The sequence below is a fragment of the Megalobrama amblycephala genome, linkage group LG12, assembly GCF_018812025.1.
Source record: "Megalobrama amblycephala isolate DHTTF-2021 linkage group LG12, ASM1881202v1, whole genome shotgun sequence".
NCBI classification, from domain to species: Eukaryota; Metazoa; Chordata; class Actinopteri; order Cypriniformes; family Xenocyprididae; genus Megalobrama; species Megalobrama amblycephala.
Genome location: NC_063055.1, coordinates 36,928,576 through 36,950,405, shown reverse-complemented (window position 1 = coordinate 36,950,405; position 21,830 = coordinate 36,928,576). Strand labels below are relative to the sequence as shown.

General features: G+C 36.9%; 1 protein-coding gene across 7 annotated transcripts in view; it reads left to right on the top strand.

The window, feature by feature from the left end:
• cabin1 (calcineurin binding protein 1) overlaps positions 1-21,830 on the top strand; it is a 127,030-nt gene that overhangs the window by 95,479 nt on the left and 9,721 nt on the right. For all 7 annotated transcript variants that reach the window (XM_048210955.1, XM_048210956.1, XM_048210953.1 and 4 more), the window contains 2 exons: positions 3,479-3,553; positions 19,640-19,925. In XM_048210955.1, coding sequence (XP_048066912.1) covers positions 3,479-3,553; positions 19,640-19,925 — 361 coding nt within the window. The remainder of the gene's footprint in view (positions 1-3,478; positions 3,554-19,639; positions 19,926-21,830) is intronic.

Sequence of the window (21,830 nt, the reverse complement as noted above, 5' to 3'; positions counted from 1 at the left end):
GTGCGGTGTCAAGGTTGTTGTGCAGTGTTTTGAGTCATACGCCTGAAATCTCACACCACACGAACCGGAGGAACAAGTCCTTACAGTCTACTCGCATACACACACACACACCAGCCCTCAAACCTGCAAGAAAACAACAAACATGCACTCTACACACTGCTAGATTAAATTTCGGACAACTTGAAGTGGGTTTTAGAAATGGCTGAAGGAGTAGATCAATGTCAGCATTAGCGAGTATCCTAACTCGGCATGTGGTGCCCAGGGTTAGAGTCACATACGTCAGTTAGCTTCCTGAGAGTTCAGCTACAGAAATTAGATTATTTTCGATCTTAAAAGGTATGTAGCAATGGTTAGGATTAGTGAAGGTGTCAATCTCTCTGTCTCCTTCTCTCTCCCACACATGATTTAAAAAGAGAGCACCATGCTCCAACTATATGACATAAAACAGACACCAGGGATGCCCAATCTCAGCCTGCTCGTCTGGTTGCCATGACCACAAGCACTCCAGTAAGAGGTCTTTTTAGGCCATTTTGTTCTATAACCCATCAGCCTCTGTGTGTCAAATTTTGGAGGATCTAAAAAAAAATCAATAAGAGCTGCAGAACTTACTTCATCAGCCTGTTTGCTATCCCTCATTTAAAGGGATAGTTCACAGAAAAATTAAACTTTAGTTTTTTTGTTTTTTTTTTCACCGACATGTTGTTGCAGACCTGTATGACTCAGTGGAACACAGCATAAGACATTTTATAGAATATCCTGACTGCCCGTTTCCATGAAAGTGACTGGGTCTGGATCCAAAATGACACAAAAGTAATCCACATGAAGCATTCTGGTGGTTGGTTTTGTTTATACTACTCTGAACTAGCATATTAAATTTATTTGTGTAAGTTCTTGGTGTTTCATACGGACAGAACTTTGTTTGGCTTGTTCATTTTCAGGACACCATAACGCCATCTGCACATTTTGGCATATCACAGCGCTGGTACAGATTCTTAGTTCCTACTGCATCCTCTCGGGACCTCGGCCCGTGTTTGTGTATGTGTGTACGCTGACTTTTTTATTCCATATTTGTAGATGATCTGATTATGGTCCTTCATTAGCGTGGGTCTCTTCTGCCAGAAATCATCATCATCATCAACTGATTTCTGAGAGCTTTTCTGGCAAGTTCCTTGGCGTTCACACGCACACTGGCTAATGAGCGATAGGGGTTTGTTTTCTGGTGGACGGTCTGCGCTGGCTTCATGTTTGCTTTCAAAATTCAATGAAATGTTCTTTTATACTCTTTGTAGAGCAAGTCAAGCTCTTTTTTTAGTGCTTTAGGTACAAAGTATTAGTATTTGCTAATATGGACGCTCCGATCGATAGGCCGCAGATTGGTATCGGCCGATAATCACATTCTGTGACTCAGTTGGTAGTCACTAAATGTAGAATGTAGTCACATTCTGCTTTGTACCTTCATAAAACATTAGTAAACCATAGTAAATCACACATCTTCATTTAGAGCAGTTTGTCTCGATTCAGATGATCCTAAACACGACATGATGTGTAGATCTTGAGAAAATCCTCACGGAGTGACATTGACATGCTGCTTGGCTAAAGCTATAAGACTCCCGGGATCTGATCATGTCACGATCATGACGCAGTGTTTTCCAACGTCATTTGAAAGTTCAACCATACAAAACCGGGTATGGTGTTTAGGGACGATGTGTGGAAACCACACTGTTTTACATCTGAAGCGCACTTGGATTGGATCGATCGCTCAGATTGACAGGTCTTGATTTACCGTATGCCATAGAATAGGAGCGCACAGCTGAAACAGTGCTGGAAGATCGTCACTTATCAAGTAGTGTAATTATAAATATTTTTCTGCTTTGTGGCGTTTACCCATGTAAGTAGTTCTTATGTTCAGTGAAACACTCAGATCATTTGTTTGGAGAGGTTCTTAATGCCATAAATTTCAGTTGCTTTGAGATGTCAACACAAAATTTGGCCCAGATGCAGTTGACATGATTGTGAACAAGATCAAACTTGATTTTATGACCTATCATATATACATTCTAATAGTCATCATGTCAAGCATGAATAGTAACAAAATAAATCAATAAATTGCTCACTTTTTCTGGGGTTTTCTCAGCAGAAAGAACCTCCAAATATGATCAAAATCTATTTTCTTCATCTGTTTTCTATCAAATAAGACCATGTACTTTTTTTGTAGCATTATACGCCTTTATTTTTCCAAGTATGCTCTTGAAATCACGTGAAATCATTAAAAACTTCTTCAGGGTGTAAGGGGATAACGGTGACAGTCAACAGAGAGCTTACATATCACTTGTATAAAGATTGAATGATCGGCATCGCTTTCAGCCAATCATGATGATGGCCACAAATCTGTAGTCTGTATCGGCTGCAAAAATCCTGATCGGAGCGTCCCTATTTGCTGATGTTAACAGGATAATAGAACAATTTCTTTTTAGGCGATAGTTCACCTAAAAATTAAACATTTAATCATTATGTCGTTCCAAACCTGTATGACTGACTTTCTTCTATGAAACACAAAAGATTGTTCTTTTCAATGCTAACCGAAGTTTTCAAGTTATTTAAAGAGGTCCAAATAATTGTCCATATTGTGCACTATATCTTATAGCCATATTAGTCTTTTAAAGCCATATGATTTGTGTTACAAACATACTCATACATCATTTACTCACCGTTGTGTCGTTCCAAATCCATAAGACTTTAGATCATCTTTGCAAAACTTGCTTGTTGCGTTTCTGTTCATCATATTTGATGAGCTCTACGTATGTGCGTTGACCAATGTAAATAAAACCCTAAATCAAATCTGGTTGTCATATAAAGTGATCGTGTCTCTTCAGAAGATTTGGATTAAAGGGTAAGTTCACTCAAAAATGAAAATTCTGTCATTTACACACCCTCAAGTTGTTCCAGACGGGTTTTGAAGAATGTAAATTAGTTGTACCTGAACTGTACCTTTTTAAGACTTTTTTTAACGTAAATGACCTCGCTGAATGATTCACTCCCCTTTTAGCATGTGAAATGAGCAACAACACCTCTGTCAAATGGACGTTGATTTGTAAACGTGGGCAGTCATATGTTAAAGGGCTCGTGGGTCTGTGGACTGAAGTGGGAGATTTGTGTTGTGAACGTGTATGTCTGCACCAAGCTCTTTTTCCACTCTAAAATTCTGGAACTGTTTTATTCATATTGTGACTGAATTACCATAATTACAAGATGACAAGATAATTCTTCTCCGAACTATATCATCAGACTCAGAAATTATTTATTTCTATGCCGATGCTTATAATGCCATAAAATAGATCCATGTGCTAGTTGTGAACTCAAAATGATGGTAAACATGACATGATACAAAAAAACTCCAAGTAAACTCTTGTTGTGTGTCTGGTTGTGATAAATGATAACTGTATATTCATGTTATTTCTCATATTTTCTGTCTCTGAAGGTGGATGAGGATGTAGCGCTGGATCAGGCTGTGAAGTTCTGCCAAATTCAAATGGCGACGTCGGCACAAAGACAGGTAGGACACACAGACTCTCTGTCTCACTCCAGGAAATAACACTCACTCCTGCTTTTCCCTCTGGAATGCAAATCCAATATTCTCTGCTCTGCTCACTCTATTGGAAACACAGCAAACTCGCTGGATGTTTTCACATTTGGCTATGGTACTACCATTTCTCTCTTTTTTCTTTTTTTGCTTCTCTCTCTCTCTCCTCTCCCACACACACACACCCCTCTGTCTTTTCTGAGCCATTTATTAGATGCATTAATTATGCACCTTTTGCTAGTATCCCTCCATTCCTCTCGCTGTTCAGATAATGAAAACTTTTGTTGAGCAGAACAAAGAGAGAGACGGAGGATGTGTTTGGAAAAGAATATTAACATACTGCTTACTGCATACTCACTACATGCTAAATGCTATCTACTGTTTTAGAAAAAAAATGTCTTGCACAAATTTATGCAAATTAAACAGATAGTCAGGTAGTAGTACGCATCATTGTTGACGATGAAGATGAAATGTCCACATCCAGGTTTCTGTTGATTAATAATGGATCTGATGAAGTAAATCTTTCAGTTTTAAAAAGGACCTATAATGCCCCTTTTACAAGATCATGTAATATAAGTCTCTGGTGAATGTGTGTGTGAAGTTTCAGCTCAAAATCCCCCACAGATCATTTATTATAGCTTGTCAAATTTGCCCCTATTTGTGAGCAAAAACACGCCGTTTTTGTGTGTGTCCCTTTAAATGCAAATGAGCTGCTGCTCCCACCCCCTTTCCAGAAGAGGGCGGAGCTTTAACAGCTCAACAACAACAAAGCTGGAGAATCTCACGCAGCCAAAATGAGGATTGTCAGTAACGGTGTTCAGCCTTACATTGTTCAAAACGGAGTCGACACTGATGGAGAGACTCAGGAAGAAGTTACAACTTTTAGATGTTTCTGAATGGTTTGTGGATAAATTGATGTAGTTGCTGTGGAGTTGATTCAACTCATCCACTAGCATGTGCCGTCATGTTCATCTTTTGTGTTGAATTGACCCTCGTTTGTGAAGCAGTCCGGCGTAAAATGACGGCATGACAACAACACTCTACTACAACAACTCTTCCTCTTCTCTAAAGCAGCCCAACATGGCCCCGCTCCCTTTGTTGTGTGTTCTTGGGGGCGGGGTTTATGTAAATTTTAGGGTTTGTGATGTCACCAACCCAGGAAGAAGCTCGTTGTAGTCCCTACCAGCTGATTGTTGTAGCCCCTAAACAGTGATTTCTGTAAAAGAAAATATCTTCCTTTGCTTTGAACTTTGAGTGTCGTAACTTTGCAGATCAATGTTTTTCTGATTTTCTAATTAGCCTCAAAAAGAAATATTGCTTAATGCTTTCAGTTCATTGTCCAGGTCATGTCAAGTGACATTTTTGTTCAGCAAGGTTGAGCATTGAACTGATCGAAAGTGACAGTAAGGTACATTTTCATGAGTGTATGCCATTTCAAATATACCAGAGTGTGTGAGAGGGACAGATGTTGACTGTGTTTGATACAGATCTGCCTAATGTCCAGCTCTCAGTCGCTCCTGTACGTGAGCGTTCTCTCTTTTCATTAGCCATTCATTAGTGTGCTGAAACTAGTCTGGGCAAAGCATATAAGAGCCCCTGCTGTGCGTCTCATCTCTCTCTCTCTTTTACTCTCTCCATCTCTCACCCACTCAACTAGCTCCCCTCCTCATCCCCCAATTCACTCGCTTTCATTTCACATCGCTGTCACTCATGCTATCTGTTCATCTTCTCTGCCGCTTACTTTGCTCTAATACTCCATTACTACAATGTTTTCTGTCTGATAGCCGACAGGTCGATCATGTTGGTCCACCATTAGCGCGTAGTACTCCATCACAGCGAGGGATGCTCTATATAATGCTGCTTTTTTTATCTGCATCGATATGATTAGGAGAATTTTATAAGATAATGTCAGGGCTATTTTTCCAGTTGGAATGCCAGGTACAAAACAGTAATCCGTCTTTTCTAGTCAGTGTTTCCTGTAGTGCGGGAATTTTTTTTTTTTGTTGAAGTTTCCACTGTATAATTTTCTGTTTTGAGCTTGCGAATTGTATGCGATGAAAGAGAAACACTGGATACCTCAACAAAAAAACACCCTCACCCAGGACTCCAGAATAATAAAACAAAAGGAGAAGTTAGCTGCTGGCTATTAAAATTACATATTGACTTTTTTTCTTTTTTTCTTTTTTGGCAAAAAAATTACAGAATCTCTCAAAAAGATTGTTGGTCAGAAGTGCTTTAGTACTTATTTGATGTGATTCTGATAATGTTTGTGCCATATTATCTGTATTTGTTTTTCTCACTGTTAAAAAATTTATTAAAATTTAAAAATATGGTTTATTAAATATTAAAACATGCACATAAACATTTTGGGAGTAAATAGTGAAATATTACAATTTAAAAATCACATGATTCTTCAGAAATCATTCTAATATGATTATTTGCTGCTCAAAAAACATTTCTGAATTTTATAAATGTTAAAAACAGTTGTGCTGCTTCATATTTTTGTGGAAATCGTGATATGTTTTCTTCAGGGTTCTTTGATTAATTGAAAGAGATTCAAAAGAACAGCATTTATTTGAAATCAAAATGTCTTTACTGTCACTTTTGATCAATTTAATGTGTCCTTGCTGAATAAACAAAACAAACAAAAAGAAAGAAAGAAAAAATCTCACTGACCCGAGACTGTTTAATGGTAGTTTATATATAAATGGAAATTTTGGTGATTATGGTTCTAACATGACACCTACCTTATAGTTTTACTTCCTAAATATTATTGTAATTAAATATTGTTTTATATATTTTATTTAGCATTTATTGTGACAAAGCTCTGTTTTATTGAGTTGTTTAATATGCATCATGATTACACTATTGTCATATGCCAGTCAGAAAACAGATCAGTTTAAGTCTCACAAACCTAAATGTCAGTTTGGCAAATTAGGCCGAATTAAATGGAGTTATTGGTTTGAATCAGTCTAAGAACTCACTTTCTCGCTGAATCGCCTTATTTCTCGATCACCAACTGAACCACTGACTTGAAACAAGTCGAGAACAGTCGCTCTCTGCTGGTCTTTCCGTTGTGCCCTTCTCACAGCTTTAGTAAAGAGTGGCTAAAACTGAACTCATCCTCTTTCCTCAGACTGTTTGAGGCGGTTTGTTTATTCAGCAGGTCCCCTGTCTTTGTTGTTTACCTCAGAAGTCACGCCGCTCTGAAGCAAGCAGTCAAACAGGAAACGCGCCTGTCGGTGGGAAGCGTGGGTTCATGCACTGGTTTGAGAGAGAGTGAGTGGGTGGGGGGTGCTCATCCGAAATGCTTCTGTGTATGTTATATACCGCAGCGCACCAAACCTGCTCAAGACAACCATTAAACTGAAACATGACGGAATTCAGTCACTGTACAATCATAACCCACCTGTGTTTGTTTTCAGTGGGTTTCTCTGTATCCAGTTTGAGGCTGTGTTAGCTTTTTTACTGATTACTCATTAGTCATCTGTCTGACGGTACATTAATTACAGGAAACTTCCCCTGGAGCTCAAAGTTCTGTCATCATTTACTCACCCTCAGGTCGGTCCAAACTCATGAGACTTAAACAAAATGAGATTTTTGGCACAATGATCCATACAAGTGAATGGAGCTCCAAAAATGACAAAAAGCACCATAATAGTCATAATTTATCTGTACACACTGTACTTTACTATATTGAAGGTGCTCTAAAGTCATATGATAGCTGTGTGAAATTTGAGTCGTCATTTGCTGAAAATGTTTTCTGCCACAATCTCATTAGCATTCGCTTACATTAACATTCAAAATTTTGGGGTCCATACTGTGTGTGTGTATGTATGTATGTATGTATGTATGTATGTATGTATATATATATATATATATATATATATATATGCTTAGCAAAAATAGAGTAATATTGTAAAATATTAAAATTTTTATTTTTCTGTTTGAATATTTATTAAAATGTAATTTATTCCTGTGATCAAAGCTGAATTTTCAGCATCATTACTCCAGTCTTCAGTGTCACATGATCCTTCAGAAATCATTCTAATATGCTGATTTGCTGCTCAAGAAACATTTCTGATTATTATCAAAGTAGAAAACAGTAGTGCTGCTTCATATTTTTGTGGATTCTGTGATTATCAGGATTTTTTGATGAATAGAAAGTTCAAAAGAACAACACTCTAAAAAATAATGTGTTGGCTCTACAAAAAAATAAGTTTGCATCATTTTTTTTGAGTTATGACAATTTTGAGTGAATTTACGTTCCAACAAGCTACACTGAGTTAGAGAAACTTAAAAAAAAAATTTTTTTTTTTATTACTTAAGTTAATTACTCAGAAAAATTAAGTCGCGATAACACTTTACTATAAGGTTCATTAGTTAAACATTAGTTAATGTATTAACTAACATGAACTAACCATGAGCAATACATTTGTTACTGTATTTACTAGTATTTACAGTTAATAAAAATACAGTTGTTCATTGTTTGTTCATGTTATTAACAGTGCATTAACTAATGTTAACAAGATTTTAATAAAGTATTAGTATAGATTAATAAATGCTGTTCATTATTAGTTCATGTTAACTAATGTAGTTAACTAATGTTGTAGCCCTGGAACCAGCTATCATAGCACATGTTAATAATTTAATTTAATAAACAAGTAAGATATTATTGTCACTGGCATTAGCGCAGTCATTAGTGTTTACCTTCATGTATCTACTCTTCTGCACAATGATAACCACAAAAACTTCACCATTACAGAAACTCTTTTAAATGTCAAACGTAACAGCATTAAACACTAACAGGTCTTTCCCTTTACTAAAAACAAATAAATTAACACTTAATTTCAACATTTATTCTTCTTATCCAGTCCTATGCAAAGCTTGCTGGGAACTAGAAATCCACTGCCTGATTTCTGAAGTTATCAACACAATTTCATTACGTTACTACAACTTAATAAAAAAAAAAAAAAAACGCCAATTCACGCAGACATTTGAAATACAGCCGATATTAAGTTGATGTAATGATCAACATTATGTCAACAGAACTCAACAAAATAATGTTTGCAACTTAAAAGTTATAATTAAAACAATAAATTAGAATTTTTAACTTGCAACCATGCATTTATTTAAGGTGTGGTAACAGATCCCCTGAATTACTTTTTAGAGTGAGCACATTCTGTAGTGCAGCGTGCACATTCTGCTAAACATCTCCCTTTGTGCTTTGAAGTGCTGGGAAAAGTGTGAAGCACTTGAACGTCCTTGAAAAATGCTTAAATTTCACTCTCAAAAGGTTGTAGAAACACTGAGATGAATAATGTAAAACATTAGACTATTTCTGCCACAATACCATGGTTACAGTTAGGCTGTGTGTCCACCAAAGTGATACAGAATATCCGCGGAAGTGTTCTGCTACTGGTATCTCATTTCACAGATAGTTTTTCTATATAAAAATGTTGATACAATGTAAAGCATTTGCTCTGGCTCTTGTTATAAATTATTTTGTTCCATTATTATGCTTGTTGTTGTCATCTGTTGATGATGTACAAGCAGAATGTGGCGGTTGGTCAGTGTTGTATTTGTCCCGCCCCTCCTCCACTGTGATTGGACAGCTGGGAACAAAGTTACAGTGATGAGCACTGCATTTTACCCAAAGTTGAAAATTCTTCAACTCTCTGCGACAGGTAAAAAATGCAGAGCGCTCAGCACTTCAGCATAAAGTAGATGTTCAGCACCTCGTTACGCTCCTGAGGTTTTAAAAATTCGGCACTCCAATTGAAAACAACTGGAAAAATACGCTAGCCTCGGGAAAAAAATGCTTTGGTGGACACGTGGCCTTAGCGTTACTACATTAAATCCATGGTGAATGTTGGTGATTTGTGGACTGAAAAGCCTTCTATAATGTGTTCGTTCTTGGCACAATGTCTCTCCTTGTTTCCACATCAGCGCTGTTTGATCTGATGTGGTTTGTAACAGAGAATTCTGTGCTGTGCTGAATCTCGCAGAGATGTTATTGATTCTGCAGAAAGTTCAAACGCTTTCTTACTGGATATCCCAGTGCTGTGTAGAAATGGTGTCACATGATCAAAGATCGGCCCACAGGTAAACCTGTACTAAACCTGTACTAATATTGGTCTGAACTGATAAACTGTCTGCGCTGCACAGGAAGCACGGTTTCGTTAAGATTTCATTTCGTTTGCCATTTAATGCTTTTCATATGCAACAGAAATGGCAGCTCTCATCAATGTGGTGGTGGCACCAGTGCGATCTCTAACTTAATTTACTCGCACCGTCAAGAAAAAAGGTCGCAAAATGTCTTGAGCCCTTGTTTAGCCAAAGCTTCATGAGCGTGACGTCCAAAGCTGAGCCACGCACTAGGCTACATCCCCCTCTCGTCATAAAGCCAGTCTCTCCTGAAGTTCACGTGCAGCATCCAGCCACTAATGCCTCAATTGCTGCAATTGCTGAAGGTCCATTAACATGTTTGGAGTTCATTAACTTCCTGTCAGTGGGTTGCTGTCTCTTTGTGCTGTCTGGTGCTCGTAGTCAAAGAGTCTCTCGCTCACTCTCTCCGTCTGCAGGTGATGTGAAATGACTTGTCATTTAAGGCTACAGGAGGAGCTGCTGTTGTTTTGAGGGGTTATGAATGGATTTGTTTGCTGTTTGTTGTCATTTGAGTCATCGTGGGGCTTTTAGAGTGCAGAAGAAAGCCAACAGAGAGCAAATGTATTCCACTATTGCAAGCTCTCATGCGAGGACAGGATTTTTTTACAATGCACAGGTGAATGTGAAAGTGTTTTATCCTGTGCATGGGAATAAAAAACCTCACTGCAAACAACAACATATGCATGCTAATGGCCCTTGCAAACATTTACCATGGTAACTATGATTTCAATTTGTGATGTTTACTATAAGGCAAGCGTCAGTATTCTGGGATGTGGTTTTTCTGTATTCATACCCACGTGCTTTACCCATGTGAATGGCGTAATTCTGATGGGGGAAAATGCTGTATTTTCAAATACATTTAAAATACACGTATTTCATAACTTCTGACAGCACTGCTTGAGTTAGCGGCGCCATTTATTGGCTGGGGGCGGGACACCCAAAGTTAACACTCGCTGAGTGCAAAATGTGGGTAAAAATTAGTGTTGGTGAGTGTATGAAACTAATACTTATCAACTGGCCGATAACTGGCTGATGTGTGTTTCTGAACAAACAGTCTTCCCAAATTTGTAATGAGAATCGTTCATAAAGCTGTTGTCAATAAAAGAGGTTTAAAGTCTCCCCTGTTCTCTGCCTAAATGAAAGCTCTAGTGACATCCATAAATGTTAGCATTGTAATTTTATTGTTGTTCTGTAAAATAATTATCAAAATTGTTATAAACAAAAATCAAAAAATTATCAAATTATAATTTTTTTTGAAGGATTGTTTTTGAACCAAGACTGCATTTATTTGATAAAAAATACAGGAAAAACAGTAGTATTGTGTAATATTATTACAATTTAATATATCTGTTTTCTACTGTAATATATAGTAAAATGTAATTTATTCCTGTGATCAAAGCTGAATTTTCAGCATCATTACTCCAGTCTTCAGTGTCACATGATCCTTCAGAAATCATTCTAATATGATGATTTGGTGCAAACATTTCTTATTGTTATACAGATGAACAGGTATGCTTATGCTGTTTAATATTTTAGTGGAAACCATGATACACTGGCATTCAAAATTTGGGGTTAAGTCAAATAAAAAAGACGACAATTTTTTTTTCATATTTTACTTTTAACGCATCCTAGCTGAATAAAAGTTTCAGTAAAGACTTTATAATATTACAAAGGATTTCTGTTTAAAACCGTTATTTTAAATTGTAATCATATTTCACAATATTACTGTTTTTACTGTATTTTTGATCAAATAAATGCAGCTATGGTAAACATAAGAGACTTCTTTAAAACATAAAAGATCATAATGATTCCAAACCTTTGAACGGTATTGTATATATAATAAATTGTTTATTATTATTGTATAGTCCAGTGGTTCTCAACCGGGGGGCGCAAACTGCGTCAAAGTGTCTCAAGATGACTAAAAATGAGAGAAATCAATATATTTCTAATTTTAATTCACGCCTGCAACAATTTTTTATTTTCTTAAAGAACCAGGATTTCCTCTGTCTTGGAAAACCTGGTTATATGTGGTGCCTAATTTTAAAAGATTGTTTTCTAGACCTGAAAATCTCTTGTAAATTAATAACATGTTATAACTCCTTGGACATTTTTATAATGAATTTACATTTTTCTAGTTATACCAAGCTCTGAAATATTATATCGGGTTGAAATCCTCATCATCCTTATCCAGTAAATCTCACACACAAAAATGGAAGAGTTTGTGGGCCTTCAAATATTAATATAAACAATAGACCCTTTTCACAGACTGTGATGACGCATTTCCACAGATATCAACATCGTAAATCTAATAAAGTATTTAATATTTTCAATATTTGCCTCTTTTGGAACGTTTTCCCTATTGTTTTCCCATTCCCCGCTACAGAAGTTTACCCAACTATGATGACTTCCGCTTCTGAGAACCCCGGACATGTGAAAAGGGTCCATGGGGGTCCTTGGAGTCAAAAAGATTGAGAACCACTGGTCATATTGAATAGGGGGAAAATCTTTTAGCTGATCACCTGCCTGCTATTACTATTGCTCATCCTGAAGGTCTGAGTCATAACAACAGACCTGGGGCCGGTTGCATAAACCACTTAGACTAGTCTTAAAAGTTAAGACACTGATGTTTTTCTTGAAGAGTGGTCCTAATTTTTTAAAGTCCGTTACATAAAAAGGTAGATTGGTGTAATTTGAACTGGAAAAATAACATTGATTACCCCTTGGTTAACTGCAAGTTGGTCAAACTAGTTCTTAAGACACAACAGTCTTAATATAGTGACTAAGTTTATGCAACTGGCCCCAGAATATCATAGCAACCATTTAGAATACCTCAGCATTGAAATAGCAGAGCCATGGCAACCAGCCACAACACCACTCAAATCTAGTCACTACAGTTATTGTTACCGCTGATAAGTCAATATAGTGTGGGATCTCTTTCAAACTCTTCTTTCTGGATCATTCTGTTGCTTTGTTTAAATAGTTCAGACAGTTTAATTACAGGAACAATAATAACTGCAACTATGGTTAGAAGGACACCTCTTTGAATAAATACATATTTTAAAGGGGTCGTGAATTGAGAAGTCAACTTGATGTATAAGAGGTCATCATACTATGAGAATATCCTGTAAGTTTCAGAACTGAAAACTTCCTTGTTAGTCCAATAAAAGCTTTTATTGACACCAGACCCAGTGTACGACTGATGCAAATAATCTGTTATTCAAACAGTGATTCGGTTATATATAGAAAGCGATCAAAGAACGCTCCCTTTACAGTTGCTGGAGCTGTCAATCAAACAGCATGAGTTTATCAGTGATTGAGTTCTTGACTCGGACCAAAACTCCCGTTTTATTCAACAAATATCTTAGTTACAGTGCATTTGCACTGTTAGTTATGATGAAAGCATTCATTAGTGTGCAGAAATTGAGTTTCAATGACGAGATCACTGCTTTCATGTGCTCAACAACATGTCTGTGATTGGCTACATGTTCATCACTGCAACCTTTCATGCCACGATCTAAATATAACGCCATAGATCTAAATGTAATGCTGCACTTTTCACGATTTGTTAACCTTGAGAGGATAGTAAAAACGTGCTAAAAGTTTTTGAGAGAGAAATATTTAGCTATTTCAAATGGAAAGATGTCAGCCAATCACAGCAATGGGCGTTTACACAGCAGTCTCACAGCAGACACGCCCCTTAAAACAGAGTGTTCAGATAAGAGGGCTAAAATCAGGGTAGGAAACATGCCTTTTATTTCTAAATTATGACCATTTTTGATATAAAAAGCATACTAACATTATAAGTGCATCCCAGAAAACATTATAAAACAAAACAACGCAGTTCATGACCCATTTAGGGGCAGTTTACTTCATGTTGGGCTGTGTGTTTATAAGATTATATAATTACTGTATCAGCCATTTGCTTTCTAAACAAACTGTTCGGCTCCCCATCAGTGTTTACTTGCAATTATGAAATTCAGCCTCTTATGCAAATCGCAGGTCACACTCACTCACATTTGTTTGCTAAAATCAAAATTGAAACAAAGCCTCATTGGCATATCACTTAGACTGTTGTCTAATTTGCTTTTGTGTACAGTATGTTAGGAGGTTAACCCATATTGAAGCATGTGCACATGGCCGAACACATGGTTGTGCTGCTTGTATGTTATAGCACACTGTTTCCATAGTAACAGGATTGTGCCAACGCACCTCCTGTGCTCCACGCAGCATATCTCTACACATGTGTAACTGAAGCCTACAGTTAAATCAAACACCTTCTGTGGTGTATTCCTTCATTTCTACACCTCCTATACAGACTAGCCTCTGCTTTAGTGTGACCATTTGGCCCCCTAGTGGTCAAACCTTGCAGGTTGAGGACAGACCGTGTTGACAAATGGTTAGATATTGTGGTTGAGAGATGAATATTTGTTTTTCTGGTAAATAATCTCTGTGCCGTGGGTTCGACCAGACACCTCATGATGCTAACTAATAAGTTGGCTTGAGAAAGCCAACTTACTGAAAAGCTATTTAAACTTATTCTTTTGAGACTAAAATTTCTGACTCTAACTCCTACTAGAGCTTTAACTATACAACCTCCAATCTCAGGTCAGACCTTCAGAATGTTCTGACTTTGTGTGCTATGTCTTTTCTAACTGATCCGACTTATGGTTTTCCTAAAAATGACAATTAAACCTCAGGAAAATCCCATAAACCCTTGTTAAAACATGTTAGTAATGTGCTAAAACACGTTAAATGTGTTAAAACATGTTAGCAACATACTAATTCCTGTTAGCAATGTGTAAAAACATGTTAGCGATGTGCTAAATCATGTTAGCAATGTGCTGCAACATATTAACAACATGTTAATTCATTTTAGCAATGTGTTAAAACATGTTAATTCATGTTAGCAATGTGTTAAAACATGTTAATTCATGTTAGCAACGTGTTAAAACATGCTAGCAAAGTGTTAAACCTATTAGCAATGTGATAAAACGTTAATTCATGATACCAACATGATAAAACATGCTAGCATCATGTTAATTCATGTTAGCAAAAGGTTTAATCATGCTAGCAATGTGTTAAAATATGCTAGCAAAATGCTAAATCATGCTAGCAATGTGTAAAATCATGTTAGCAACATGTTAATTCATGCTAACAACCTACTAATTAATGTTAGCAACAATTTAAAACATGTTAGCAGCATGCTAGTAACTTTTTTTTTTTTTTTACTTTCTCTGAGTAAATCCTTCAAACTTAAAGCCATTCAAAGTTATTTTAAACTTTCAGACTTGGCTTTGTCAAGCTAACATCAAAGTTAGTCATCAAATTTTACTCATCAATGTAATAAACTACTCTTTCAGTATTATATCTCTGAGTTCATATATCTCTGAGGCCCATTCACACCAAGCCAGATAACTGTAACTATAAAGTTTTAATAATCGCTCTAGTTCTAGGAGAATATGGAAGTCCACACCACAGCTATAACAATAGCAACACAGAGGAACAATATTGTTGATGAATGATAAAAACATTGACAGCCAATTACAATCCACCCGACTTATAAGAGCTTGAGCATTTAAAGCGGCAGACGTCAAAACTACAGTGTGCGTTTATAATAATGTTATCGCATAGTTGCCGTTCTTTGTCAGTACAGGCTTTTACTTGTGAACCAGCATGGTAAATTAGCATGACGTGTATTAGCGGTACTTGCTATTGCTACTATAGCTGATTTGCTACTATTGCTCAAACATTTACATTCAAATATTGAACGTCAGTATGTCAGTCAGTATCCTTCCTTCCTACAGTACTTGTTCAGGAAAGATATTTTATTAAAAGCAAGCATAAATGTAAATTCTCTTTCAAGAAAAGTCAGTTCACTTGGTGGCCATATTTGCAACTCCTTCAATGGAAACTAGAGCTTTAATGGCAGCTCCACTGGTGCAAAGTGGTGATTGCCAAATGGTGATTGGCACTTTTATTTAGAATTGTATAGAGTGCAACATTCAGGTTCCGGAAGTAAAAACTCCATTCATTTTCTCCTTAGGGAAATTGATTTTGAACAATAACTTCTAAACCTTTAAAGGCAGGCCTTCTGTCGAGGTTGTTAATCCATTGTGATGGGTAACCGAGGCTTTCTGCAGCATTTGATGCTTTCATCAAATTGTGCCGAAAAACTATTCATTACTCGAAACACGGTGCACTCTAATGACATCTTGTGGTCAAAAGGTGGAAAAAGCTGCCTTTGTGTCCCAGACAACCCAGTCATTTTTGGACTGTTTCATGTAATAAATCAGTTTGTGGCACAAAAACCATATAAAGCAATGAAAATATTTAGTCTTTCACATGTCATTGTACTTGCACAATGTATGAATAAATGAGTCTGTGAAAAAATAAGTGCTTATGAATCGGGAATCAATAAAAACTGAACATAACTACACATTGTAAATATTGTAAATATTTATTATGATTTATTCTTATCGAAGAAGCAAAAGACACTTGACATCTGCACAAGGGATTCACATTATTTGAATCAGGATACGAAGCAGTCACGAGGTTGTGTGCGAAAATGAAACATCGGACGTCACAGATCATGTGGTTATGACCAAACGAACCCCGAAGCTTCGGTGCTGAACGTCACATCACATAGTATTAGCTTCTGTTGAAGCCGTCATCCCACATTATTTCAGCTTGGTTTTAAAATTATTGTTTAACAGTGGAATTCCTGGTGGAAAAACTACATTATGATGCTCTACAGAAAATTACACCAATCAGTGAGTCAACAAAAGCAAAATGTGCCAAAAGAGCTCTAGCTCCGCCCACTCCCATGAAGCACTGCGAATGATGAAATTGAGTTGATCTCTCTAAGCTCTCAAAATACTGAAATATTTGCATGCATATATATATATATATATTTCTTCATCATTTTTAACTCAGTTATTCTGTTCACAGTGCTTCATGGGATTGTAGTTCTTTCCTTCACTAAACCGTCTTGTACCTTTGCCTTTTTGTCTGATTTTCAAATGCTACTTTGCTTTAAATCAAAGTGTGTAGTGTTGTGATTCACCTCGTAGCTGATAGGCTTGGTTACTTGTTATAAACACACTTAGAACTTCATAGCAACACCCTGACAAACACCTTAGCCTACTGGCAGTGAGAAACCACTAACATTTTCACAGAATATTAAATAAATAAATAAAAAGGTTACTATAGAATCGAGAATTGATAAAATGTGCAAAGAATCTCACAGATGCATTGAACGAGAGGCCTACAGAATTTTATAGAGACTTGGGTGTGGTGTCTTTTGCCTTGGGCCAATAATAAACTGTCGAACAACCTCTCAGATCACCCTAGCAACCACATAGCAACATGCTAAAACCATTTAGAAAACTTAGAAACTTCATAGCAGCTCCCTGGCAACCACCTGTAACACCCTAGCCTACTGGCAGTGAGAAACCACTCACATTTTCACAGAAGACATAAAAACAAGAACTGACCTGCTGCATGATAAAACATAAAAAAAAAAAAAACATCTCATAGAGGCATTAAAGGAGGGACCTTCAGAAGTTCATAGAAACTTTGGAGTGTTGTGTTTTTTACTTTTTTGTCCTAGATTTATACATGCAATCACCACAAAAATCGAGTTCTCCCTTTTATCATATGCTGCTGTTTCCTTCCTTCCTACTGGAAGCTTTTACTGAACATTAGTGCACAAAACCAAAAAGACGTGATCCGCACCAGTCCAACTCTTCTGAGAGAGAGAGAGACGGAGCGAAGCTCTCCAGAAAGAAGTGCGTGGTCGTTTGATCAGCTATTGGCTGCGGTTTGGCTCTGTTGCTATGGCAACAGCTGGTTCTGTTGTCGTGTAGTTTGTTTGTGGAGCCGTGAGCATGTCCCTGAGTGCTTCTCTCAAGATACACGCACGCACACAGGACCCAGAGCTGTTAGTTTGTTTGCCAGTTCACATGCTTTTTCTGCTGTGTGCCTACTGAATCGTCCATCTTGATGGAGTGTTTTTGGCAGGGCAAAACGAAACACTAGTCCACAGGTAGGCCTCACGGATGCAGCTGATTGGATGATCAAGTTTGTAGTGTGAGCTTTTGACTGGATATTTGCTCAACAAGTGTGTTTCCTGCTCATTGATTGGTTGTTTTAGTTGCTATATTGCTGTTATACCAGTTCTAAAGTTAAAGTGTGCTGCTTGCTGAATTGTATTTGGTGTATAATGCGTATTTATAATGAGTTGTGTGTTATTGACTGTGAAAATGCAAAATAGTAAAGAGATCAATCAACTTATTCAACTCTCTATGAACACACTGAAGCTCGAGTCACCATTGGCTAGTAAATTTTTTTTATTTTACTCGCCAGACTTTTTATATGCAAATGAAAAAAAAAATGACATAAATATAATATATAAATTTCATGCACTATTAAAGTCAAGCAAACAGTTTGTAATAAAATAAGGTCAAAGAATCAAACTATAAGCAATAGCACAAATAAACACAATAGAAAAGATGCTAATTAAACAGTGTTTTTCAGGTAGATCTAACAGTAGTTAGATGTAGAGCAGGTGCAGAAATTGAGTAAAGTAATCAAATGTAAAATAACACTGCATAGTCTTCACAGTATAAATTGAATATAGATGAATCCTTATTAAAGTTATTCAGTCAAGAGCATTGAGTGTTTTTTTTTTCATTGCAGTGAGTCTGTTGGTTGATTAACATTAAAAACACAGACAGCAGGAATATTAGGCTGCTGTCACTTTAAGACATAATGCACTGATCCAGTATACTGATACTGTTAAGGTCTTTGCACACCGAAATTTCGTATGAAATTTACATGTTAAATAAATACAACCTCACGTTGTGTCAATCATGTTTACACGCTGCCTCCGAAAATTTTGTCCATCATAAAAAAAAAATTGGATCAGAATGGCGTCTGACAAGTTAATCCACTTTGCCTTGCAGCACAAAGCACCGTATGACAAACAAAGTGAGGAATACATATATATTGGTGGTGGTCTTTTTTTTATATGTGGCTCCAGTATCGTTAGCAAAGCATCAAAACTGAACTACTGACATCCTGAAGTAAATTGAATCACTCGGGATAATCCCACAGCTCCTTGATAAGGGGGTGGAACTTCCGCTCTATGCAATCTCAGTATTGGATGGACCCAATATTTCCTCTTTCTTTTTCTCTTTTTAAGAAGAGAGAAGACGACAAAATCAACTCCATTTTGTATTGCTTTGCGATTTTTTTTTTTTTTCCCACAACAGATTAATATGCATCAGACTCAGAAAAAGAAAACTCAATTCAGTATTCACATGCTGTCAGACGTGGCTTTCTGGGCGCGTCTTTTGGATGTGGGCGCACACAAAACTTCTCACACAGCACGCGCAAGTTACATTTCGCGTCTTCTTGCGCTTGAATGTTAAAATTGGCAAGGCTTAAAAACACGTGCAAGTGATAAATTTCATGACGACGCAGCACTGGTCCGATTGAGACAGTGTCAGCTCTGTCAACGAGCCCTGCATGTGCTTCTCTCTTTCTCTCACGGTGAGAGCGCGAGTGTCAGAAAGCATCAGAGGGCGCCAAGCGATGGTGCGTAAAGATCAGCAGGCAATGAAATTATATCTGCGCTAAACTTATTTTTTTTGCCTCTAACTCAATTACTATCGACTGAAATCGTACAATTTAATAGCCATTAGCTAATAAAAGACATTTTTAGTCACCTCTCGTGAAATTTGGATGCATACGCGACTGATTTACTTGCATTGTAGAGGAATGTTATTTCAGTCTTTGTTTCTCTTTTTCTATCCCTTTTTCTTTGGCTCCATTGAAGTATTGAAAGAGATCAGCTCATGACACTGTTTTTCTGTCCCTTCTGTCTTGCAGAGCTCCAGTGATGCGCCCAGCACTCCCAAGTTTAGTAAAGACCAGCGAGACATCTTCTTCCCAGCATCGTTCTCCACGCCGTGCCTCCACACGCACACATACACGGCATCAACGCAGGACGGGGAGGCCAAGCTGAGCAAGACCCCTCGGCCGCTTCACATACATCCACAGACACACAGCACTCCAACACAGATCTACTGCCCGCCCTCCAGCCAACCCGACCAATCGCAGCAGCGGAAGACGCCTAGCCAACCAATAGCAAGCATGGCCTTCTTGCCCCACACAGGTATTGTATCTAGTAATCAAATAATATTTGCAATGACACACAAAAATAATGCTTAGCATAATACATAGCACACTGTTCACTGCATACTGTGCAGTATATACTTGTATACTTCCTGGTATTTTTAAAAATTAGTGTATGAAACAGAAACATTTAAAACAGCATGATGTTTTTAGTGAGTGGCATCCAATTATACACTACCATTCAAAGGTCTGGGGTCTGTAAGATTTTTTTAAAGAAAAACTTTTATTCAGCTAGGATTCAATTTATCAAAAGCTACAAAAAGTAAAGATATTAAAAATATATTCACTTTTTGTAGCTTTTTATAATCATATTAGAATGATTTCTGAAGGATCATGTGACTGAAGACTAGAGTAATGCTGAAAATTCAGCTTTGAGCACAGGAATAAATTACAGATTACAATATATTAAAATAAAAAAGTTATATTTAAATGTAATAATATTTCAGAATATTATTATTTTACTGTATTTAATCAAATAAATGCAGCCTTGGTGAGCAGAAGAAACGTATTTTAAAAACATCCCCAAACTTTTTAACGGTAGTGTAAATATGGTTATTTTGCATCTTTGTTCAAATTTTGTAAAATAGTAATTTGGCAGTCCCAACAAATAATGAGAAAAATTAAAAATGAAAAAAAAAAATTAGGTCTATCAATCACAAACTATAATGTCAATTTGAGCACATTGCATCGTAGGATACAGTATTCCATGAAGTATGCTGTGTTGTATACTTCACGTTTTGGCTAATGTAGTAGGTCATCTGGGATATTGTATGCATACAGAAAAGTTGCAGACTATGCACAGTACACTGCATTAAAGTAAGTAAAGTAAAGTAAGTATGAGTAGTGTGGTATATTATTTGGAACACACCCTTTAGTGGATGCTGCTTTGCTTGGCACTCAGTTGACAATTTCCGCATGTGGCCAGAAGATGGCGTGTTTGTTCATGAAATTATACATTCTGTTTATGATTTACTCTATATAACGCTTCCTGTTAGGATCAACATGCAGCTTATAACTCCAACAAAAGTTTTATTACTGATCGAGCCAGCTGTCTCACTTCCTTCTGTAAGATACACACAGGCGGACTGGCGGGTGTGTTTGGTGTGTCTCGTTTAGGCTGACGTGTTTCTGTGCTTCATGCTCAGTTGCTAAGGAAACAAGGATGAATGCTCAAGTACATGATTGTGTTAAGCGTGCATGTATACGGCAGAAAGGCCCTGTGTGTGTGTGTGTCCTTGAGAGGCCAAATGGAAGTGCATGATGCTCTACAACATAATCAGGTTTTAGTCGGTCAGCTCAGTCTTTGAAATTCAGTCACAGATTCTTCCGTATTAAAGCTTGTCAAAAATTCCTTTTCATCATCAGCAGATATGTCAAACGATCTTATCTGCTACTTTATTAAAGATTACTGGTGTGATGTTCAGAGTCGGTTGTAATTAGACCCGTTAAATAATGCTGTCATTCTCACAATCATAGCAATGTTGCATCTCAGACACATTTTACTCCAGTAGGAGACACTTTAATGAACACTGAAAAATAAATGCAGATATCACCTTTATCAAAAAAGTGTTGAAGAAAGCATTAGCATTGTTGTTGTTAAAGGAGTCCTGCTATTATGCTTATTTATAGGATCATAATTTTGTTTATGGGGTCTACCAGAATACATTTGCATCATTTATTGTTCAAAAAGCCATTATTATTCTTATAATTTACATTGTTGCAGCACCTGTTTTCACCCTCTGTCTGAACCCCCTGTTTTAGTTTTGGTACCTTTAAAACCTGTAGTGATGTGTCGTTCATGAATGATTCACTCATTTTGAACGAATCTTTATTATGACAAGAAGTTGACTCAGTGAGTGATTCATTCATTTTGTGTTGACTGCAC